This window comes from Phaenicophaeus curvirostris, chromosome 7 (assembly GCF_032191515.1).
Source record: "Phaenicophaeus curvirostris isolate KB17595 chromosome 7, BPBGC_Pcur_1.0, whole genome shotgun sequence".
NCBI classification, from domain to species: Eukaryota; Metazoa; Chordata; class Aves; order Cuculiformes; family Cuculidae; genus Phaenicophaeus; species Phaenicophaeus curvirostris.
The window spans coordinates 23,765,291-23,790,884 of record NC_091398.1 but is presented as its reverse complement, the minus strand read 5'-3'; the positions used below and the strand labels follow the sequence as shown (position 1 = coordinate 23,790,884).

Genomic DNA, 25,594 nt, shown 5'->3' with positions numbered 1-25,594 from the left:
CTGCTACTGTAATAAAAAATAAAAATGAGGAAAACATGTTCTAATGCTCCAAGTACATAACAAGCTTGCAGTGGATGAAAGGTGGACCTTGTTTATGCATGCAGTAGGCAAACAAGGCAAAGAGAATTATAAATATTAGAATCTTGCATCACAGTCTGAAGACTATATTTCCAGAGCTGCATTAGCAACAGAAAAAAAAAGAAAAAGAGACTGAGGCAAAAGACCACAAAGGTTTGAGAATGACAGAGAAACAGAATGGGGACAGGTAAATTCCAGGACACATATTAGCCTTATTTTACTGGGACAAACACATGTGACTGACAACTCCGAAAATGTGGAATAGTATCTGGGTGGGGCAAAGTTAGAAAAGCAAAACAATTATTCAACTTCATTATATTGCTGTCTTAATCTCTGGAGTTCCCCCTACAGCAAAAGTCCCTTCAAGAATTTTCCAGTAGAGCATAGGATCCTCTCTAAAAAACATGCATCTTGAACCATGTGTTAATCAGGAAGATGGAACGCAATGCATTTAGCTGAATAAAAATTTAGTCTAGGTGCTGACAGAAAACTGGAAAGTGTGAAGTCTGAGGTCATTTCTTCACAGCCTGTCTCAACAGAATTTGCAACTGCAGAATCCATTTAGGCTCGCTCTGTCTCTGACATTTTATGTCCAAGTGATGATTCAGAATAATAATAAAAAAAATTCTCTCCTGTGATATTTTAAAGTATGCAGTTACTGCTAAAAGTTTCAAGAAAGAAAATAAAATACTAGAATATAAAACCCTGATATGAAATACAGCTATTCTGTTTCAATTACCACTGAAAAAGATAACGGTGGGTTTATGTCATTGAGGAGGAAATGAATTATCACAAAGCAGAAAAAGGAAGGAACACATACTCTCCTCACACACACTTGTAAATACAGGCAGTATTCTTAGACAAGTAGAGAAAGCTGTGGAAACATGAACTGCCACATCCAATTAAGCTAAGCTACTTGGAATCAGGTCTGTTACTGGAGGGAAAAAGGATATTTACTATTACACCTGTATATCTATCCATGCTTTGTTGGACCAAATTCCAGACCAAAGGCTAGACTAAATGCCTTATTCCTGCCTTGCACTCATCTCTGTGGATTTGACACTAAAAGTTCTTCAATTGTTCAATTTAGCAGCACTACTGCATCTGTAAGCTTACAAGCAGCCTTTCTTTAGAAAATCTCTCCTTTCACTCCTTCCCTAAACCTATGTTTAGGGAATTATTTTCCCTTGGAACACTTTAAGTATTTTGATGTAAAAGAGCACCTATTAGGGAACAACTACCAGAGGATCCCAGACACTTTTTGTTGTTCATAACTATCCTAAAAAAGCATGTAAGGCAAGTTTCTAACTAACCAAGCTTCAGAAGGCTTTAGTTTTACTACAGCGTTCACATCTGACCTTTAGCTAATGTGGTACATCGCTATGGATCTTTGCCTAATCACTGTGGTCACTGAAGTAGGTTTCTGCTACAGGGAAAACTTCAGACTAGTGGATAATACATTGGCTTACCTCTCACCACTGACACTCGTATTTCTTTAGGCCTAGGACTGAAGCCTGTGATGATGCTGTTATAAAATGGAAGTGGTGAGGTCCAAATGCTGACTTAGTAGTATAAAGACTTAATATACCACACAAAACCTCACTGACATCAAGCATTTCAGAAATATTTATTTCTACAAGTCTTCTTGTCTTTCCTTGAGACTTCAGCTCTCCAGAAGAAAGACTAAGAAGTATATTTAATATTTTTTTTCACATTACTTGTTGTAGATGTGTAAACAGAACAGTTACACAGGGAGATATTCTACTTACTTCACAGCTGAAATTTGGTCCTCAACTTCATAGACCCCTAGTCTTCGATATACTGCATGCAAAATCTTGTCACCTTGATAAGCTGTCCCTCTGCCATCCACTAGAGCAACAATAATTCCTTCTTTGCTTGCAAGATATGTTATCCAGCTAATGCTAAATGTTTCCTTTACATTCTGACTGCAAGGTCCGCCATACCTGAGGATAAAAATTCACACTTTTTCAACTCATACTGACAATTTACAATGATTATTGGATACTGGACTATTGTTGTAGGTACTTCTTGCATTTCTCCACAGGTATTTTGCTATATGGCTGTGGTTCAGAGAGCTCAGTAGATAAATGGTTCAACTAATGTTTTCGTGTATTTGAGAGATTTTGCTATCTAAAATCCATTTTAATCTTTCAGGTCTTATGCCCAAGGAAAAATCACTAGTTTTAGCTCAGACTAAGGGGTGTGGAATGACATGCATGTCCTAAGGGGAATCCTCAGAAAACTCATTCCTCAAAGACTCAAATCATTCATCTCTCCAGATTTCTTAGCTGAAACAGCCCTTTTTGGTACTTTTCTGCATTTGATTTCCACATGCAGTCAGCAATGCCAAAAAAAAACAGGAGAAAAAGAGTACAGCTCCTTACACTTTCTGGCCATCTCCAGACCTGCTTTGCTGCCATAGGGAATATCATGTGCTGTTGGAGCTGTGGGCAGAACACACCCCACATAGCTAAGCAATACAGAAAGACACTCCTCATGGGAATGACCTAATGAAAATCACACTTTTGACCTCAAGGACATAATTGACTTAATTGTCTACTCTAAACTCATTCAAACATAATTAGCACTCCTAGAATTGTAGAATCATAGAATCATTTGAGTTAGAAAAGATCTTTAAGATCATCAAGTCCAACCATAAAATGTTGTATCTTTGGATCATCACTGATTAATAAAAAGTTTATTACACACATACAGAGCTCTCCTTTCTGCCTCTGTTTTTTTTTTTTTACCACTGCAATTTTTGTTCCCTTTCCTGCCTGCAATAAATTACATTCATGTCAAATGCTCTTTAGAAGGAACATTTGATCAAAGAAGGCAGTCTATGTGGTTTAGGGGTGTTTGGGTTATTTCTTAAAAAATTAAGCAGGCTTTTCTGGTTTTTTCATATTCGCAAAGCTGAAATCCACCATTTCAGACTTCCTCATGATAAACAGAAGCAGCAACAGAGCTAAGAACTCCAAGTGATAGCTCACATTTTTATCCTTTTTCTTTCTCTGAAGAACTAATCCTTGCCATACTAAGGTTAACATTAAAAACCTCATTGATTTCCACTGGGTTGAATTTCTATTCCAGAAATATATTAAGAAACCCACCACAACAAAACAACCCAAACCAGAAGTAAATGGTTTTGCTTCATAAAATGCTGCGAATGTCCTAGGTTTTGTAAAATCATAGGTAGTATGTTTTATGACAAAACAACAACATTCAAAGAAAGGAAATATTACGTACACCTGAATAAGCAGAGGGTACTTCTTGGATCTATCAAACTGTGGAGGTAGAAGCATTTTGTACCACAAAGCTGGAAAAGGCATATTAAAATTATTTAAATGGATAAAATAATCCCTCCAAAAGCATAATCCAGAGTTTAGTGTAACAGTATATGAAGATGAATCAGCACCAACTACACACTGCGTGAACTGTGAATCACAGAACTGATGCAAGTAACTGTTTATATTGAGCTATTGAAGAATGACTTTGAAGAAATGAAGTGCCCACTTTTATTTTAATTTAGCTATGCATAAAATTATTTCACATAACTCTAGGTTCTCAGTTTTCCAGGTGCCCAGAAAAACACAACTAGGAATATAAGTTTTGTTAAGATGATGTGAAATGAGTTTTGCAAACTTTACTTTGATTCATTATCATGCAATACTGTTTGCAAAGTCACTGTTGAAAACAACGCTGTAAGCAAGTCAATATAATATGTAACATATGAACAGCTGATTACATATCACATTTTAGTACCACCACACTACAATGTTTTTACTTAGTATTTAAATACTTTACCAGTAGCATTAAAGAATAATAAAAAATTGCATTGTGAAGCAGAGATACAGTTTAACTACTATTTTACTGACAGATAACTTGAGGCACAGACAAACTGGTTATTGTAAAACAGGGCAGAACCACGCCTCTTCTTCCCAATCTGACAGGCTAATAAGTTTGTTCTACAGAAAGACGATACTTACTGAAATGAAATGAAGGCAAAATATTAAAATGGTAGGAATAAGAAGTGTAATAAAAATGTGTAATTCTTACTTATACCATCCACTTCAAGTTTATTAATTTCTTCTTTCGGCAGTTTGATCTCTTGCAAAGCAGACTGTAATTCCCTATTTTCTTCCAATACTCTGATCTCTAAATTAAAGAAATGCCAACATTATTAAATAAGTTATTGTTAATTAGTCTTCACTAATTGAGATTTCTTTATTTTGTGTCATTAGAACAGAAAGGAAGTCTGTGAATTTTACATGCAGAGTAATGAAATCAACTCAAGACACTTCCGACTGGGCTTGATCACACACCTAAAGAAAAGCAAGGCATTGGTATTACAGTGCACAAATATTTGTTAGATTTTTATAGAGTACACATTTTGTAATGCAAATCATTTCACGTGTTGCCTCTGAGTGTTAAGAGTCCTGTGTGTTACAGAGAGACTCCTTTCTCCCCCAGAGCCCTCATCCCAGTTTTGTAATATGGTGGGAGCTGGAAATGTAAAATTCATCCCATCATGCAAAATACAGTTCTGTATCTCCTCTCTAGCTTCCCACAGTAACATCAGTTTAACCTCCAAAACCCTTGGGCAGTGTGGTTAAGCTCATAGGTGTTTGGGAATATATAATTTTTTTTGACTAACATGAGAAATTCTATTTCTTAAGGGGCTGTGGCAAACCCTTGGATAACCAGTGTATGGTAAAGTCCTACACAAAGATACGGGGCTTACCATATAACTGCCTTTAGTAATATATTACTGCACACTTAGGGAACTTCTTTTGGGGTGTTTTTGTTTTTTGTTTTCTATCTAAAGTATCTAATTTTTTTTACTTACTTTAGATCCATTTTACAGCTATGTAATCTTTTTCTTTTACAATGTAGAATTTAGTTAATTTCCAGCATAGACTGTAGTACTATATATTATAAAACCACTGGGTATGCTTCTTTATCTGTTTTCCCATGAGTAGTGATGGATGAAGAATATTTTACATAATGGAAACTTGTGACTTTCAGCTACACTTTCAAAATGAAAGAAACTTATAAAACTGCAGGAGATTTTTCTTCACTATTTTAAATTTCTTTCTATTTTTTTTTAATGGCAACCATTTCCTGTTTCTGGAAATGGTCAAAAAAATACAAGTACTTCTATCAGCATGTCTTAATCTAGATAGGGCTCAGGAAATGCCAGATATATAACACTGGAATTTTTGCTTTCAAAGTACACCTGACAAGTTTTGCATATTCAAGAGGATTTTTATGGCTGAAAGATCATCCTAGCTTTGGATACACACCCAAACTCTCTGAAACCTTTCCATTCTTCCCCTCAGAACCCCTGAAATATGCCTATTACCACAAAGGCATTGTAGGCATGCTAGCATGAGCTTCCAAACTGGTGTATGTTTGTTCAACTGCATGCCTCCTACTAAATTTCATGGGTAATGTATTTTCAAAATGCTGCCAACTGCAATGAAAATGGATGTACTAAAAATAGCATTGTAACACAGAAGAGATTAGGAAAGCAAGGGACTAAAGGAAAATTAATCCCAAAAAGGTAATGAAGAAATCGGAAAGAAGCCTGAATTTGTTTGTATTCCCAGAGAATAAAAGCACAGCAGAATGAGGCATCATGAAACCAGTGCTGAAGATCTGTAAAATGAAACTGCTCTGTCCTATTAAACTGTTCTGTTTCATGGTTAGCAAATTCCCAATTGACCTGGTTGCAAATCGTCCTCACTAACGGGCTGCTTGAAGAATGAGGGCTCTGAATGTTTCTTGCTGATGTTCCCATTTAGTATCAATAATAACATTTTGGCTGAAGCAGTTATTTGAACTGATCATTGGAGAGCATTTCTGCTCTTCCCTGACATATGTACTGATGGCTGAAGAGCAAGTCAGTAATGCAGTTTCTAATTAGTACTGCACAATTGCTCAAATGGGAATAGTTTCCCAAATTCCCACTGGTGCCTTTTGTATAGGGTAGGGTTGCTTCATGAAAAAAAATCAGAAAGTCTTGCATTCTTCCAGATGTGAAAATGAATAGTTTGAATCACAACAACATTTTCTGCAAAGCTTGACTCGGTATTTGGTAGACAAAGAGCTGCTGACGTTCATTGCATTTATCTTGTGAAAATAGGAAGAACAACAGGATGTGCTGGACTCAGGAATGAAAATAAAAGCATCAGTGTGTTCATTGATATTTGCATTTTAGTAATTAACAAATCGGGAAAGATACTAGATAAACAAGATGAGAGGCTTCTTGATCACTATCCTATATATTGTATTAGAGGATCTGTATAGTGAGAATCAATGAGAAAAACAATTGCTCGGAAATAATAGGGTATTTGCAGTACCTCTATCACCATGGTTCTCAAAAAGAGTAGAAATGGGAATCCCAGGACCTGTTGTAAGAATGATAAGAAGGCAATTCATAGTTTAAAAATGGAATTTGGTGTTAACAGGTGTTAAAGAGCTCAAAGTTGATACCCAAATCTGAATCTTCTCTGCTGTACAACCCACTACACCCTGCTGCATGAAATACTTAGGGTACTGTGTGTACATAGACTTGGAGACATACAGAAATTGCTTAGCAAACATAATAGAAGAAACTTTAAATCTACTAACAAACTCTTCCTCCTGAGGTGAAATGACATCTAGTTAATACAGAGATGTGATTACATAAGGTGAATGCAGAATTAACAATGTGAAACATTCTTCTGAGAACATGTCACATCGTATTTATGAAGGTGAACGGCTTTCATATGGTGATGACCTTACTGACTATTTTGTACAAGGATGATTGAAAGGTGTTATTATTTTCTATATTTAGTTTTCTCGTCAATGGAAGTTCTAAGAAACTCTTCAGCTGATCGGTCAGTGCAGAATCAAACCAGTAAACTTTATCTGAAAATACGCAATAGAAAAAGCTTGGGTATTTTTCTTTCCTTTTTTTCTAGACTGTGAATTCAATGTTCTTTGATTATAGCAATGGATGAAACCTCAGATCACTGAAATCACTTATTTCAACAGAGCTAAGACATCATCTAATACTTCTGTGCTACAAATGATTTCAATGATCACACATATTGATGAATTGAATTTTTCTTAAAAATATTAAGATGTTATCAAGTAGTAAATATCCAATATTTCATGACTGATGAAGGTTTTAATTTGAATTGGGAGACACATTGCAGTAGTTTCTCATAGCTAACTTTGATCACATGATTTCTGCTGCGAGAAAAAGCATGAATTTGATGAGATGGATCAGAACCTGGTTTGTGCTATGAAGGACTTTCAAAAACTTGTTTTTAATTCTAAAAATCCCAAGATTTTTGCTGAAAAAGTAAAAAAAATACAGAGTGAAAATATTTGTATTTTCTCAAACATCTTCCCAGAGTTTTTGGACATGGAAAGGTTTCTTAATGGGAATCTCTCCTGGCTATTGTGAAACTTATAAGATTTGTCAAGCTATTGTTTCAGATAATCAGTACTCTCTATGCCTCTGATAAATCTGAAAGAAAACCTGATTATATGTTTGCTCCCATGCTATACATACCATAACAGACCAAGGCATAATACTTAGAACGTTCACTGAACCTTGCTGTATAATACTGGCATCTCTCTTTCCTTAAATTGCAAGTAATACATTGTTTTCTGATAGGTCTACTTCCAATACTGATTCTAGGAGAAAGATAAAATAAAGCAATGTTTATTTTGCTACAGCTAACTTCACATGTGTTTGTCTCACACCCTAGAAGACAGGCACTGTAGTTTCAGAGCAGTTCAATTTAAAAACAAATGTTTTCAGTTTTTATCCACTTTTTCCCCACCATATTTAAACTTTACATGCTATTTCTACTCATTTCTGAGATGTAGTCTAGGTCAAGATGTAGTTAAAAGAGCTTGTGAAATTATACTTTAAACATATTGAAACTGAACTATTTTATTGACAAATCCAGACCTATCTTCTGTTAACCCAGTATCATTAAGATAATGTTGATAACACTTACTTGTAAATATTCCTTCTTCCTGGATAGCCTTCAAATTCATTGCTTGAATAGAAACTGTAAGTTCATTTATATGTTAATAAATAATCCATAAAGTCATGACCTATGAGCATCAAGTTGAAAAGATGTCTAGGAAGTTAACTTTGACTTTTTGAGATTCCTGCATGTGATGGAAGAACTAGTTAAGCTTATGTATCTTTCATCTTAACAAATCTTTGCTCAAACTCTGATTAGATGACAAATAAACCATATAAATAGTTCTATCTTAATTCTCAGGGGCTAATGACTCCAATTATGTAAGATGTGTCTATATATATATAGTAAGCTGAATGAGAGACCATAAAAAGAGAGACCACTGAAGTAACTGCAAATTATATGACGGTTAACCAATACATAATAACCTAAAGATTAAATTCAAGTATTTTTAAATAAGTCACTCTAAGATAAGTGGTTGAAAATAAATAGAAAAATGAGGGCAATTTGCAAAGAATCTCCCATAAGTAAACCAAATTTGCAAACCTCTGCAGTGCCTTTGCATAAAAATTCAGTGTGGATGCATTCAGATACAAAAAAATTATACATAGTTCTAACTTGATGAGTTAACAAATGACGTTCAAATGATTAAGTATTGCATTTAATGACAGCACTCACAACCTGTTCTCTTCTTCATTATACTTACATTGCATCATTTGTTACTCTGAAAATGTATATTGCCTCCCATTCTCCACTTGTGATTTGGATGGCATTCTCCTGTAAGGCAAGACATGTAAGTTACTGAATATTGCATGATTATTTCAGGAACTTACAGTATATCAATGCTGAACAGTTTGCTTGACTTACCACAGAGCCATTGATGTAGTGAATATGCTTATAACCATTTTTGTCACTAAAAATTTTGTAGTATGAACTGCTGTCTGATGTAAAATATGGTGCAGAAACAAAGAACTGAAACAATGGAATAAAAATGATTGATGAGATGAGAAAGTGTCCAAGCTGTTGAGCAGATTACAGTACATATACTAAAAGCAAGTTCAAACAGGACAAAGTACTTTGTACAAGTGTTTATCTGTAATATTCGATCTCCTAGTCAGCACACATTACCATTTCTAACCTGTCATGTCAGATTTCTTAAGCTTATACTACAGATACCTCAAGTATCCCACAAATGCAAGCTCTCTGCTTATAAATGGAATAATTTGTTTATATATTCTGAATGACCATTCTTTAGTTATTTAAAAATAGGCAGAAGAGATTTTTAAAAAACAAGTTACTGAATAAAGCTAATGTTAATGAATGGTGTCAGATTGAAAATCCTGTGGACTATGGAGTTTGGCTGATTCACTGAGCAAATACAGCCCTAAGGAAATGGACACCTGAAGTTTTCCATACTGTTCCACTAATGTTAAAGAACAGATTATTCCAGACAACACCATTCAACTTTTGCCTCCTTTCAAACCATCACCTCTTTAGTAAAGTTGTCTGTCAAAAGTAAGTTATTGCAACTCTGGGTTTTATTTCCGAAACAGGAATACAGAAGAATGACCCACAAGCACTTCAAGCACAGCACCAAACACTACTGAGCGAGTACGGCTTTTGAATAATACTAACCCAAGCTCAACTAGAACCTGTGACTACAAGCTAAATTGTTCTGGAGCCTGCTTCTAATATTCCTAATGCTAGAAAGCCAATAAAGGCTGAAGCATTTGTGCATTTTCTTTAGCTCTAATAAAAACCTCTCATCACGACCTCAAGAGAAGTGCTGAAGAAAGAAAGAGATCAAGTATAATAACTAATCCTTGTGAATGTGTAATCTTCACTTCAAATAAAAACACAGTCTTAAAGGACAGTGCACTGAAAATCAAAACTCTCAGCTAAGTTCACTGCAGGATATTCAGGCACAGTGTGAGGTTCCCCATTTTGAATTCCTTCACCTGCCTGAGGAGTAAACAAGCAATAATACCTGTTCACTATTTGAATATACAATTGTAAATACTGATCTCATGCTCTTACAATTCCTTGCAAGTTTGTTTTTACTATGAATTCCCAAAGACAAGTGTTATGTCTCCTCCAAGATAAAGGTTACTGGGTAGAGAAAATTCTTTTGATTAGGGGTAACTGCAGATAAGTATCAACTACCCTTGTAAGTAGGGAGTTTTACCTTGAAGGTTCATCCCTAGCTGAAGATGTGCAGCACTTGTTTCTAAAACTGTGTTCTTAATGGACAGGTTTTATTCTTAAAATGCTATGTTATGACCAATCTTATCTCTTGCCTCAGTAACATCAGAGGAATTTTACAACTATTCTTTGCTTCCAGGACACGGCTAAGAATTACATTGCAGTATGAATCTACTTTTCATTATTTCCCTCTCTTCGGTAGAGTGTCTAATCATTTGGTCTAAGATTTGCAAAAGGAGACTGAAAAAGGGTTTAAAGTTTTTTTAAATTCAGAAAGCAGGTAGCTGGATACCATGCCTAACACAGCAGTAAAAGTGCTACAGTGCAACAGGTTTAAGCAGTAGTGTTGTAAGACTCAGAATGGTGCTTTGTGTTTCAAAGTGCTGCTGTGAAGGTGTCAAAATAGAGTACAGTAAGAAAACCTACTCCGCCTGTCCATCCTGTTTGACTTTCTTCTATGTGCTGCTGTTTCTGAAAAAGAAAATCAAAAGTACACTCTTTAAGAAGTTCAAGAATGAGTTTATGGAGATTCAAAATCTTCAAGTAAAAAATCTGTAGTCACCTCTAAAACAGATTTCTAGAATATTTTCTATGAAGGTTCAGGGACTTGAAAGTTGTCTGAGGTAAATAATATTATTCAATTAATACCATTATGTTAGTTAAAATACAACTTTTTAACAGCTGTTATCAGTGCTAAATAAAATCTAAAGTAATTGTTTTAACCTTATGCAACATTTTCATTGAAAGCAAGAATTAACAACTACTTAGTCTCATCAATTTTCAGTAAAAATACAAGTAAAATAATTGCAGGAATAATATTAAAAATCAGTGTTACATTCTCAGCTGGTTCATTTGACATATTTTCTTCCATTTCAAAGCTGTGACATTGATTTATTATAAAGGATAATGTGAGCAAAAGGTACATCATTTAAATGTAAACCTTAAAACCATAACAATCCAAGTTGAATACTTCAAGTAAAGTTCCTAGAAGTCAAGAGACTTGCTATTTGGTGCTTAGCTTAGAGATATTAAAGGGCCTGATTTTCAACACTTTTAAAAAACCTCTGTTTAGTATTTTGAAAGGGCTCCACTGAGTTATTAACACAGAAGATGGATTTAATTTATTTTAAGATAAGAAAAATGGGATGTATTGCTTTATATCTGTATCCTAAATTTATTTTCCTTTCTTTAAATTAAGGCTCAGATCTTGATGGCATAGTGTATTAAGAATATATTTATTTACTCTCATATGAATAGTCCCATTGACTTCTATGGGATTTTTCTGTGTATTAAAGTACTTACACAATTTAATTAGAGAACTGGCATCTTCATAGGAAATCCCAATTTCACAAACACATGCCTAGCTTTTACTTCCATGAATAGTCCCACTGAAGTCATGTTGGTTTCTGTGTTCAATTCACATGACCAAGGCTTGACCATGTGAGCATTTTTGATGAATTGACACTTTCCAAACATCTTGTTCATATTCTGTTATAATTTTCACAAACATAAAGCCTAGCACATTTATTGTACGTTAGAGTTTCAATTTAATATGAAAACAACAAGAGAACCATTTTTGCCAAAGGAAACATACAAAGATATACTTTCTAACGGCAAATAGAGCTAATGCAGCACTCCCATCTGTTCACACTCCTTCAATTGACCATTTGTGCAAACTTTAATGTGATAAAAGCATTGTATCACTGTATAAATATAGAATTATAAAACGTCAGTAGTGACTCCATAAATAAGGTTTCATGGAGAAATGCAATTATACAAGGATCATGAACACAGTCCTGCAAGATGTTAATTGTTCTGGTCTGTTTCCAGCAAACCAATTAAGCACATGCTTAATTTTAAGCACATAACTAGACCTAATGAAATAAATAAAACTGCTTACATGCTTAAAGTTAAGTTGGTGTTTAAGTACTTCAGTAGATTGTGGTAGAATCCTACACCCTCCCCCTTTTTTTTACATTAAAATATTTAGTTATTAAAATGCGTTAAAACTTTAGAAAATGTATTAAAACTTTAAGGTGAGATAGAGATTCAATGCTAATGTACTTACAAAGGGGAATAATTAGGAAACACATAAAATGTTACAGTAAATATATATTTTGTCCTAATAGGTTAAGATATTTCTCTGTGGGAAATTACTTCAATTATAGTGTTTTTGAAAGAACAGGACACTAACATCCTTTTAAATTTGCAATGATTGTCATATCATGGAGGAATGATTTTCAGCTTGGAAAGACCGTGCCAATAACCTCTGAATTTACAATTATCAGTTTTACAGAACACTTTTATAAGAATTCTTGCCTTTTATTTCCCATTAGTTCAGGGTTTCAGCCTAATGCCAGTTTTTATAGATGTTCTGTACCAAAAACTCTAAAAAGAAGACATGCAAACAGCATCAATACTAAAAGATACTAAATGACACTGTACTACAGTTAATGAAATTCAGAGTTATCCTTTCCTTCAAGATCTACATGAATTTATCTGTCTACAGTCTTCAAGCTTTACAAGGTCTTTTAAAGAAATGCTGTTCTCAGAAATGCTTCTGTACTTAAGATCTGTACCTACCTACATATAGGTATAGATAGCTAGGCAACCTAAGCTATGCTTCTGCTCAACAGAGCATGATTTTTTTGGTAATTCTATTTCTTGTCGGTACAATTAAAGATTTTTCACCCTTCCCCAGCGAATAAAGTATTGAAAAAGATATCACTAGTAGCTAAAAGATGAAAGTGATCAAACACTGGGAAATACAATTATAGCAGGCACACAATTATTTTCTAAAAGAATTCAAGGCAAGATTAAATATACTTCTGCAAGTAAGTCAGAGCAACCTGTGCATGACCAGTGAGTGTTAAAATAGCTATGCAGATGGGATTAGCAAATGCTGATTACAGCAGTGTGAAATTATATTTCCAAATTTATTACCTCTGGACAGTCCCAAGTATTTGAATATTCTTTGAAGTCACAAATAGCTGAGACTGAAAAATTCTGGATTCTCTTTAGCCACTGCACACAGATGCGACTATCTGTTACCCAAGTAAGCCAAGTAAAATAGTGATCACTAAAAAATAAAAGAAAAAAACAAAGAAAGGGTGGTTGTTAAAGAACAGAAATATAGAAGCATTGCTGCAGGTTGTAGCCCCCATACTGCTCTGTGGAAGACAACAGCAAAGCTTCCATTTCCTTAGGGATGCTTTTTGTTCTTTGTAACAATATGTCACATGGCCAGACAGAATCAGAAGACAACATTTCTAGGAGATGGATATGGCATCCCACGGCTAGAAACGGAAAACAGAGGTTCAAGCATTTAAAACAAATATACAAAAGCCCTTTTTTTTAAAAAAAAAAAAAGAAGACATATTTGAGAACAGAATACCTGTGTGCTATGACTGCAGGAACTGGCACCTCCTTAGGACCATATGCTTCAGGGTTACTAGTATCAACGATAAACACTTTAACAGTAGGATTTTTAGCCCCAGCCTTCAAAGAAAATGTATCAGGTTACTCAAATCAGGCTCTGAACAATTCAAATCAAGGAAATTTACAACAATTTTTGCAAGAAAGGAGGTTACAAAATACATATCCATTTGCGTATGACAGGGCAAATATGGTCTTATGAGATCTCAGAGTGACACCACAGCAGTAGTATATTGCTTAACTTTGCATCATTGCATACACAAAGAAAACCTTTAAACAGTCAAATTTAGTGCCTTTCTATACAGAAAATGTGCTGATGGGAACCAATGTTCTAGTTGCAATGTGGACCTTTGCATCATGCACTACACTTACTTTCGCATAAAACCCCAGGAGTCTTATTCACATGCTTGCAAGTGCTCTTTAACATGCCTGTTGTGAAATAAAATGGTTTTGGATAAACTGGTTTTGTGCTTGCTTATCTATTGCATACATTACTAGTTTTTTAATTCTCCTCCATGTGTGGTCGAAACCATTAAGCTTAACTTTAGAACTGTAACCCAGCTGACAGGTGAGTAACTTCTTAAGATATATTAACATGATCACTTGCAATCACATGAACATGACAAGAGTCAGGAGAGCTCTCTAACGGATGCTGAAGAAATGCCAATCCACCTCCTTGCCTTAGATCTGGCACTTGAAAGCAGTTAAAATCCAAAGCCCCTTGAGATCAAAAAGCACTATGAAGTGTGCAAATAAACTGAAGGTGTCATAGTCTTTGTTTTTCAAAATAAAAAATGTCTCATAATTAATTTATTGTAAGGAAAAATAACAACTGCATAGTTAACACATTGCAATAAGTAACGTGAAATGAAAAAAACAAGACTTGATCATGAAAGCTTTGTACATGCTTTTTACTCGCATGAGTAATTCCATTTATTTCACTGATATTATTAAATATCTACAGTTTTGAATGCACTTTTATCTCTTCAAAACTTGGTCTAAGTTTTTTTCTTTCATTTTTTGGCCACAATGGATTTAATCACAGTGATATAAACATTTTTTAAGCAGTCAGTTTTATCATTGTCATAACTTATTCCTTTACAGAAATAATCAAAAGAATGAAAAAACATACCTTTGGGTATGGGATAGTTATTTTTCTGGGATACTGGTCCTCACCAAAGTATGAATATTCAATAACTGGTATGTCAGAATCATTAAATTGTACATATGCTAAATATCTTCCACTTGGAGACCACCACAATGCATACTTTGTTGCTAGCATTTCCTCTGAGGAAAAGAAAATAATCATTCATAATAGTTCATAATTTTAATCTATCTATCTTGTACTGTATTGCGGCATTTTACTCTTAGCAACTGAGAAATGTAAAGATAGTTGTACTAAAGAAATAACACCAAGCATGTTGTAATACATCTCAATTCTGAAAGGCCTTAAGAACTTAAGAACTGGCACACAGATCCCATTTAATTCACTTAGGTTTTCATGTGTGCATGTGTTTAGTTTTAATTTTTTTTTGATGCACTTAAGTGCCAAATTTTCACCAAATTTAAAACTTCAGTTACAGCTTAATTCACCGCCACTGTACTGTCTGTGCAGCAGAAGGAACCCTAATTTGTAAAGTTCTGATGTAGTTTTGGCAACAAAAGACTCAGGTTTTGGGTTACAAAGTATGAACACAAAATGCAGTCATTGTATGCAAATAAAATATGGAAATTAAGTAATCCTTAGAGTTCTAAAAATAATCTTATTATGACAGATAGTTTAGAATGAATTGTGGAAAAAAGGTAATCTTGGCAAAGCATTTAACATGTTTATTATTGCCCTTCAAGATTTACTTACCTTCATAGACCCAATCAGGAATCCCATTAAATATTTCATTCTGTTTTCCATCACTAGTTAGTTTAATTGGTTCCTCTCTTGGACTTTGTTTCAAATATATATTATTCTGATATACATATACCTAAAGAGAAGGAGGTATTTTTTATGAATACATACACCAAGTACAGGCAGCAGTTACAGGGGTTAGAGTACGAACTACTGCAGTCAGTGCTCTTACATTATATCAACAAGAAGATATAATGAATATAAAACATACATATGAGAACTACACTAAAAGCCCTCACAAATTCTGCAAGAGTAGGTATCTCTGTAAATAAATTATATGTCATGGGCCAAATTCTATGTTCAGCTTTGTCAGAACAAATCCTTAACAAATCTGGATCTTAATAAAATTAAGAGGTTTCTATGGCTAGCTTTGGTGTGGAAAATAATGAAAAAAACCACCTTTGAAACTCATTCGCTCAGCTGTGTTTCTTAAGAGACCCTCAATTCCTTCAGGTTCCACCAAAAGTAGAAGACAAAACCAAATACACAACATCTAAAATGAAAATAAGTGAACTTTTCTAAACCTGTAAAAGGCCTAGGTTATGTGAGATGAGACAAAAATAGGTTTTACTCTGTCTGGGCTGGCTTGCTCCTTTCTAGTAAATTAGTTACCAAAAGACAGTTCTTAAAATAAGTGCTTGCAGGCCTTGGGTATCGCTAAATTTCAATCAAATGAACGGACATGTGGTTAAGAAACCAGCAGCAGAAACATCAGTTTCTTAGAAAAGCAGGCCTTTTGAAACTATAAGGATTTGTTACCAACATCAGTGTAACATTTTAACTACTTTGTACTTTAAATGAAAAACAAAGCAACTCCTAAATCTTCCAGATTCAACACAATGACTATTGTATGTAAACAACAAGGACTATTAGTACTAAGAAGACAGGAAATTATCCTCATTGTGTTCAGAATTCATGATAAAGAAAATAACAATATTTAATCTACTTGAGGGAATTAAATAATCCTAGGGTATGGAAAAAGTTTCCTAAAATCTTTTCCATTCATATTTTGCCAATTCCCTGGATATTTTCTGAAAGTAGTATGGTTAAAAATTCTTTCTTGCTTAAATATTTTGTCAGCATTGGATAAGTAGTTAAAAGATCACTGACAATTATTGGGCTGATGCTTTGGAATGAAGAATAAAATAGTTATAAATCTGTTACTATATGCAATATGTCTGTTATAATTACCGAGAAATACACACTTGGCTATGATGTAGCTATTAAATTAAAAAAGTAAAATAACTTTTTTTTTTGTAATAAGAACATGGCAGCTATTTCCTAGAGTAAATATTTTTGAAAAGATTTTAAATACTGCATCTCTAAATCTCCACAGTAAACTCATGTGTTATACAATGCCAAAGGAAACTACATTGGTTTTCAGGCTTCAAAACTAAATTTAATCCTATATACAATTATGTTGGTCAATTCTTGATAGCAGACTGGCTGGCAAAATGAAACATAATGTAGCTGAGAACACGGATTCTTCTGTTGAGGCACAGACAAGTTAAACTTTCGACAAATTAAAACTTCTCTTTGTCATTCTTGCTTACAACCAAGGTTAATATACCCAGGCCTGTCAAAAATATTACCCAACAAAACAATAACCAAAGGCAAATAAATGTCTTCCATGCACGCAAAGCAAAACTGTTCTAGTGCTTTGTTATGTTTACTGACCAATTTGTGTCCAACGGGTGACCAGGATATATACTGAATTTTATGTGGAAGCTGATTTTCTGTTACAAAACCACTAAAAAAAGGAGAGAAGTTGAGATGGCCTTTTGCGCATAGTACAAATGGATCATTATACTGTACATTCATATAAAATTCATGAAGAGCTGTATTTCCTAACAGCTTTTTGTTTCTTGAGCAATGCAAAATTAAGGCAGGCAGTGAGGCATGCAGTAATGTGATGGTGTACACCAGTGCTGGTAAAGGCTTGCAATTCAACCCCTTGAAAACATATTCAACAGCATAAGAAGCCAGCCTTATCTCTTCCTAAATACTGCACAAGCATCTACAGTCATTTGCTCTATCTTCAGTCTGCATTATAGTTTCAGCAAGTTATTGGGTAACCTAAGCTCAGGATATAGCACGCTGAGGCAAGCATAACAGCAGCAGTTACAACATTTGTTAAGGATCACAACCTACATGCAGTACCTCTCTATTCACATTAGCTTGCAGCAATCTTTTCCTGTCACCTTGAACCAAGTTTCACAAGAATGGAGCAGCTCAGTGCAGCCCCTGTTGCTCAGAACTAAGAAGCATTTGGTCATATTGGTACTTAATGGCATAAAAAATTGACTGGGGAGGCAGATGCCCTCCTTCAAGCTTGGGTAGAAAGAGGAGTGGTTTGGAGAAGATCTTGGGAAAGAGACCAAATTTTGAGGAATCCAAGATGAACTGCTACAAGATTACTGGAGCACTAATGGACATATGAGAGTTTTAGGGAAGCTAAAGATTAGATCAACCATAAAAAAGATGCATTAGACAACAGAAGGGCATGGAGACATCTGGTTGAGACTGAAGTGGACTCAAGCAGCCAAGATGCAGTGAGAGAAATTTATGCAAAGAAGAACAAAAACTGAGAATCTTGAGCCATTGAAGTTTTAGGGCATGAAATATAAACCAATCAAGATACCCGGATGAGTAGATGAAAGGACTGATTTTCTTAGACATCATTTTTTTCCAAGAAAACAAAGAACATTACAGACTCAGGCAAAAGCAAAGCAGGGTGTTAGTTATGTTACTATAGAGTTTTTCAGTGGAAATGCTTGCAAGCACATCACTACAGAGTATTCACCACAGGTCTCTAAGAAGTATCATGCCTTACCCATACATGAGATCATAAATATGGTATGATGCTGTGTAAGAGTATCTCCACAACTGCAAAAATTAAGCAAGAAAATAATATTATTAATTTGGAAAATGTTAATCTAATTAAAAATGATCTGCTGCCTTTTTGCAGCCTGCTCTTTCTCAAGAAAATACACTTAGCCATACATTTCTCAAGAAACATTTAGCCATAGCAACCACAATCAACAAAACACTAAATGAAACCAAATATTTAATTAAGCAGTATATTAAAATAATTACCTTTGAATAATTGCTTTCCAGAGCTATGAAGTATTTGTCTGATGACAACACATAATTCGAAGCATTAACTTCATTCTGAAAGATTAAGAAGTAGATTAGATTATAGTAAAAGCCCTTTGAATTCAATGGGTCAGGTTTTAATCCATTCACTCTTTAAGTGATACTTAAAATATAACTGCATTTTGCTGCCTTTTTATTAATTGAAAAGGTACCTACCATTGTGCTGTTTGTCATGATGGTAGTTGGGTAGTTCATTTCAATGTTGTAAAGAATAATATCACCTTCTGCAGACTGATGAAGATATTCATTATCTTTATAAACAAAATAAAAAGGCTGTTACCTCACACAAAGATACTACAGAACAGGTCCATTTATCGAAGTATTCAGATTCCTGTCAGTGAATAGATTTTGAGCAAATATCTGCTGGCATATACATGAAAAATGTTTTTCTTCTAATGATGCCAAGGTACACCATTATCAACAAACTGTCCTCAAGGTTCTTGAGTATGTTCTCAAGATTACATACTGCACACAGAATCAGTTAGTTTACCTTAAAATTGAATGCCAGATTTTATTCTAAATAATGTCCAGTCAAGAATACCAGGGAAAGACTCACTAGAAGGTCAGTATCACAATATAAGTGTTCTAAAGAAAACATTTGAGATCTTGGCTTATGATTTCACCAGAACATTCTCATTTGTTCAGATTCTGCATGTAACAGCAGTACCATGGAACTGACACTACAGAAATAATACTGCCCTTCTCATACAGGTCCTACAAAGCCAGGGTGAGTGGTCTTCAATAAGAACGGAATTTAACCCTACCTAGTTTTGCATCATTATATTCAATGCTATAAACAGATAGAAGGAAAGACATACTTGGTGTAGCTAAAGAGAAAGATAATTTAACAATTAGAAAGCAGCCTGAAACATTGTATAAGGTATCCATTTTTAGGAAATTAGATCACCAGTGGATTTTTGAGCACACCTTTGTGATATTCACAATGGCATTTGTGGTGATCTCAGGCCCATTAAAGAAGGGATATTCAATTTTAACTCCTTGCATCAGAAGTAAACATGACTGCCTATATCATCTATGGCATGACTTTTGCATAAGCTTTGTTACTGTTAAGAAGAAAGGTAAGTATAATTGAGAAAGGTGTAAAGATGGAAGGAGAATACTAGGTTTAGATGACATGCTGCCTACGTACTTCTTACAGAATTCTAACAAATGATGACCTAATTTTTACATTTAAAGTGATGTCAACATATTTCAGATTGTTAATTGTAAACTTGAACTGCTGCTAGCCATGTCCCGGAAGGCTTCATATCAGTTCTAAAATTCTGAGTTAAAGCTAACTTGCTCATACTCCATTTGAACAGTAAGATGGATCTTGTCTCTAGCCAGAGAATAACAATTGCTTGAGGCAGTGGGCAGATAGGAGTGGTAGTAGTGCACGTACTAGAGTGTAATCTAGCTTAAGCCTTTCGGTGCTGCTGCAATTCAATGATAACAACACTAGCATTTCAGCCACACACAGACACGTAGTTCAGCAGCAATTAACTTTATGTCTTTATCTTCTGCCTTAAGGAACTTGTTTATAAAATCAGTCTTATTTTCTAAGCAATGCATTAGAACTCATAAATTTCAGCAATGTCAGCATTTCTATAAATGAGATAAGAACAGCTGAGCTCATTGCAGAGCCAGGTATTACTGAAAAGAACAGCAGGGCCTACAAGACAGGCTATCTCAGTTATTACAAATGGTAATTAAAAAAGTTCTGTGACAAACACACAAAAAAGGAGATTGCTTAGGAAATGACCGACACATTGATATATTTCTTTCACTTGCTGCAATGAATATGACAGTAAGAGGAATAAAACACTGAAGGCCTCTGTAAAATTATACTTTATGCTTGATTCAAACATGTCTGTTGAAACATCGAATACGTAGAATTTCTATAATGACTGACAGAAGAGTAAATGCCAGCCCTAAGTTTTGACTAGCAGATTAATTTCATAGTTAACATTCATTCACAGTAAAGCCAGAACAAAAATACATCTATGAGTTTGTGTAAAGCAGTCTGGAAACACATATTAAAAAGGCTTCTGTATGTTTGAGAAAAGGTTTTACTTACCTGACACCCAATATGGAAAAAATGTTTTATATTGGAAATTTCCATTCAAATAATCCTCCAGCGTAAGAGCTCTGGGACCATCATCTGTGTTGGCAACTAAGAAAAAGACAGGAAGTATCTGTTAATGCAATGCTGTGAAGTATTCTGTTAAGGTCCTTTAGCCTCTGAAGGACTCACCTTCAGCAATACAAAATTAGGAAACAAGACAAACTAATTTACTTCATCCAGTCATTTATTCACTCAGACATAGACAAAGTTTTTTTTAAAGTGTAGGGTTGGTGAACCTGTATGGTATGTAGAAAAAACACTGGAATAGGGACCTGCACATATGCAGCAGAGTCAAACATTAGGACGTGCATGCAAATCCCTGCTACCAAATTTCAAAAATGTCTCATCAACTAGAGTTGATATACTCATCAACTAGAGTGGATATAAGGCTTGCAAAATAATATTGTGGCTGGTTTTGTGGCTCTTGTCTGACTATGTTTCTTCCAAAGCTAAACAGTTTAAGCTAGGACAGATTTTAGATACAAAACTTAAGAACAATCAACTGGACAAGAAGAGGGTGATGCTGGAAATTCTGGCTTGCAAAGTGCATGGAAATGAAAAATTCCATTATAACAATGCAACAAAAAGGCAAAAAGAAAAACTATGCAGTTCACAAGAGAAGGAGTACTCAAAATATTTAATCCTCAGCAGACACAGGAACATTTCTGACAAAGGCCAGCTTATAAAGTTCAGTACCATAATAACAGCAGCCTTTATGTCTAGGCATTCTAGGATTCTATGCTTTTCTCCTTTAAAATGAAGAGGACTCTTGCAATGGTCTTTAGAGGCAGCGTGGATGTCACTCCACAGCCTAGCAGGCCTCTGACACTTTCCCCCTTCGCTCCTTCAGAGCTCTCAGATGACAGCCAGATAATCAAGATGACTCACTGCTCTCAGGTTTCATATCATGCTCCATCACTTCCTCATTACAGCTGCCCTTTCTGTTAAGACCACACTGACTTTCAGGGAAATGTTTCTTTATATACTTTTCTATAGTACTTTGTAATGATAATAAATGTTTTCTTCTGCTAAGTGACTATTACTTACTGTAGAATACACATGTCAGGTTGACTGTTGATACTAGCCTTGTCTGCACTAACGCAGAAGAAAGCTGTCATGAGAAATAAAACTGAATGCCAATCCACAGGCAAAAACCTATCAGCAGAAACTCTGAGCTAGCAATATCTCCAGAAAATATCCCCAAAAGTTCAATAAGAAGTTAATTCCTCTTGCTAGTACCATGACTGCATATTAGAGTTCCTTGATACGTTAATGATAAGCACGGAAGACAGAAAACTCTTAAAAAACGCATAGAAAACAATTCCAAAGAAGAATCCACTTCAGTTTATATTGAGTGATGATTACTTTTCACTAGCTTTCAGTTAAATTCTCTAAGCAAATATGCCTATTAGCAAAATATATCCACCGCTAATATCTGTTTCAATGGTTGTGTGTATAGGTGGCTTAAATTTGCAGTCCTGATTGATACCTTAATCTGGTAAAATTTCCTTGTTCCATCTCTTAGCTTAAGAGGATTTACTTAATTAAAAAGACAAACAATATCACAAATCTCTCATTTCTAGTCTAATTTTCACAGCTCTAATTTAAACGTTCACTCTGTTAGCCATCTCACCCTCACATACTTAATATTCTGTGATAATTTATTATGACTGCTAATGATTTTCAAAACATGTCCACTCCTATCTGAATTTCTATCATTGGACTGCAAAAAATCTGAACACAACTATTTCTTATTTGATTCTTATAATTTTGAATGCTTGTTTCTAAGCAACAGAAGATACATTTAAATGCTTTAATTAAAAGCAGCATCTTTAATTGTTTCCTGTAATTGTTGCCGAATCTTTCTTCTGTAACTAAAGACTGGTTCAATAATAGCATTTGAAATCTCTCCTTACAGAACAGACCCTAACAAGAAAAGTACTTTACATGTCTGTGGTGCTATAGAGACATTGATTTGCATGGCTGTTGGTAGGCTTGGTAATTTCTTCTGTTGTGTTTCATTTCTTGTTGAAATAACAGAGATGAAAAAATGCTCAGGGTCAAAAAAGAAGCAAATAGCAGAGGCAACCACAGAAATGAAAGCTTACCAAATATCAGCTTTGCTTTTTTTCCCTTCACCACGTCACTGTCTCAGTTTTAATCCTTTGTGGTCCATTTGCACTAATTTACAGGGTGTATTTCTGTATTTTTCTATGCACTGAATTGCTTATTTTGCTTCACACTGTAACTTGCTGTATATATTTCATGATCACAATTACTTAGTCATGCATGTGAGTGTATTTGACTTACATATATAATTGTGGAAGCCTGTAAACTTTTATTAATTGTCACTAGCTTTATGCATATACCTTCTCCCTTACTTCTCAGTTAATTGTTGTGAGAGAGCATAATAAAACACAGAAACCAGAACTTTCAATTATACTAAACTCAGATTAACTTTGTACACACCAATTCATCACTATGAAATTCTGTTTGTAGTATGAAGATTGTTCCCTTTCAAATACCAGATGTGCATAGACAACACAACTTGTGCTTTAAATTTCAAAGCCCCGCTAGCTTATTCCACAACGTGGCGTAATGTGCATCTATATAAATTGTCTCTACTCCTGCCAAATTAAACCAAGTGTACACAATAATCAGAAAGTATTCTGATACAGAAAGGTTTCTGTATTTGTTGGGTTTTTTGTAGTTTTCTTTATTAATTTGTAAAAATAAATATAGCTGTATATATGCACTTTATATGTAATTACATGTATTTAGTATCTATGAATTTTTATATGCATTTTATTTAGCATCCACTGCTACCCAGAAAATAGGTGACTTGCCAAAAGCAAATGGGTTAACATCTTGGTACAGCCAGCTTGCAGATCGTGATATGCTGCTCCCGGACTAGAATGTCCATTCTCATCTCTGTAGGCTGATGCTGAATAGCTAAGCATGAGCTCTTTCAACATGCACAGCCTTCTACTTGAGGAGACCAGAGACCAATTCAGTATCAGAACTTAATTCCAACACTCCTGATCCTGCTTCAGAACTTCTGGTCACACCAGCTTCACATTAGCTGAATCTGCTTTTCCTTACCTACATTACAGTCATTTTTTGTGAGAAGCGCCACTTGCTTTCTCAGGGAAGGTTACTTCAAAAACACCCTTTGAAATGAGAAGAAAAATGAGGCCTGAACAAGTCATGTCCAGCAGTATGATCCAGCTTTTTTTACTGGTAGGAACTAGAGCTGTGTGTAGTAAGCTAGAGCATGCTAGAATGAGAACGGTTTAGTTTACCACCAGACTCTAACATCTACTGCATAAGGGTCCAAGAAAGCAAAAAACCCTCTAACGATACACTGAGAAGGAAGCATTATAATTCTTTTCAGTTACTGAAAATTAAGTTTTCAGAAAATATAAAGAAAAGCTAGTATAAAAATTTACCTTAGTTCATAGCCATCATACATCATTCCTATTGGACGCAGAAGGAACAACAGTGACAGGGGATGAGGAAAAGGTTGAGGTACTTAATGCCTTCTTTGCCTCAGTCTTTAATTGTAAAGAAAGTTGTTCCATCTGTGTACAAATCCAGGAGCTAGAGGAGCAAAATGAGGCTCCCATGATCCAAGAGGAGGTGGTCAGAGCCTTGCTAGCCCAACTGGACAGCCACAAGTCTATGGGGCCGGACGGGATTCACCCTAGGGTATTGAAGGAGCTGGCGGATGTGCTGGCCAAACCCCTTCCCATCATCTTCCAGCAGTCCTGGCTGAGTGGGGAAGTCCCACTGGACTGGAGGCTGGCTGATGTTGTGCCCATCTACAGGAAGGGTCGCAGGGAGGATCCAGGGAACTACAGGCCTGTCAGTCTGACCTCAGGGCCAGGGAAAGTCATGGAACAGGTGATCTTGAGTGCTATCATGAAGCACATGCAAGGGAACTGGGTGATCAGGCCCAGTCAACACGGGTTCACAAAAGGCAGGTCTTGCCAAACTAACCCGATCACCTTCTATGACAAAGTGACCTGCCTACTGGATGAGGGAAAGGCTGTGGATGTGGTCTTCCTGGACTTCAGTAAAGCCTTTGACACAGTTTCTCACAGCATTCTGCTTTGGAAACCGTCAGCCTCTGGCCTGGACAGGTGCACGCTCTCCTGGGTGGAAAACTGGTTGGATGGCTGGGCCCAGAGAGTGGTGGGAAATGGTGTTAAATCCAGCTGGAGGCCAGTGACAAGTGGGGTTCCCCAGGGCTCAGTGCTGGGTCCAGCCCTGTTCAATGTCTTTATCAATGACCTGGATGAAGGCATTGAGTGCACCCTTAGCAAGTTTGCAGATGACACTAAGCTGGGTGGAAGTGTCGATCTGCTGGAGGGCAGGGAGGTTCTGCAAAGGGATCTGAACAGGCTGGACCGCTGGGCTGAGATCAGTGGGATGAGGTTTAACAAGGCCAAATGCCGGGTCCTGCACTTGGGGCACAACAACCCTGTGCAGTGCTACAGACTAGGAGAAGTCTGTCTAGAAAGCTGCCTGGAGGAGAGGGACCTGCGGGTGTTGGTTGACAGCGACTGAACATGAGCCAGCAGTGTGCCCAGGTGGCCAAGAAGGCCAATGGCATCTTGGCTTGGATCAGAAATGGTGTGACCAGCAGGTCCAGGGAGGTTATTCTCCCTCTGTACTTGGCAC

At 35.6% G+C, this 25,594-nt stretch overlaps 1 protein-coding gene across 1 annotated transcript in view; it reads right to left on the bottom strand.

Moving 5' to 3' along the window:
• FAP (fibroblast activation protein alpha) overlaps positions 1-25,594 on the bottom strand; it is a 41,695-nt gene that overhangs the window by 11,520 nt on the left and 4,581 nt on the right. Inside the window, exons 3-20 of the mRNA XM_069861221.1 lie at positions 20,864-20,959; positions 18,943-19,037; positions 18,727-18,801; positions 18,464-18,516; positions 17,308-17,380; positions 15,586-15,706; positions 14,860-15,014; positions 13,687-13,790; positions 13,236-13,371; positions 10,719-10,763; positions 8,958-9,062; positions 8,797-8,867; positions 8,121-8,174; positions 7,667-7,791; positions 6,465-6,512; positions 4,159-4,257; positions 3,349-3,418; positions 1,848-2,042 (exon numbers count right to left, since the gene is read on the bottom strand). Of these exons, the coding sequence (XP_069717322.1) occupies positions 1,848-2,042; positions 3,349-3,418; positions 4,159-4,257; positions 6,465-6,512; positions 7,667-7,791; positions 8,121-8,174; positions 8,797-8,867; positions 8,958-9,062; positions 10,719-10,763; positions 13,236-13,371; positions 13,687-13,790; positions 14,860-15,014; positions 15,586-15,706; positions 17,308-17,380; positions 18,464-18,516; positions 18,727-18,801; positions 18,943-19,037; positions 20,864-20,959 (1,720 nt within the window). The remainder of the gene's footprint in view (positions 1-1,847; positions 2,043-3,348; positions 3,419-4,158; positions 4,258-6,464; positions 6,513-7,666; positions 7,792-8,120; positions 8,175-8,796; positions 8,868-8,957; positions 9,063-10,718; positions 10,764-13,235; positions 13,372-13,686; positions 13,791-14,859; positions 15,015-15,585; positions 15,707-17,307; positions 17,381-18,463; positions 18,517-18,726; positions 18,802-18,942; positions 19,038-20,863; positions 20,960-25,594) is intronic.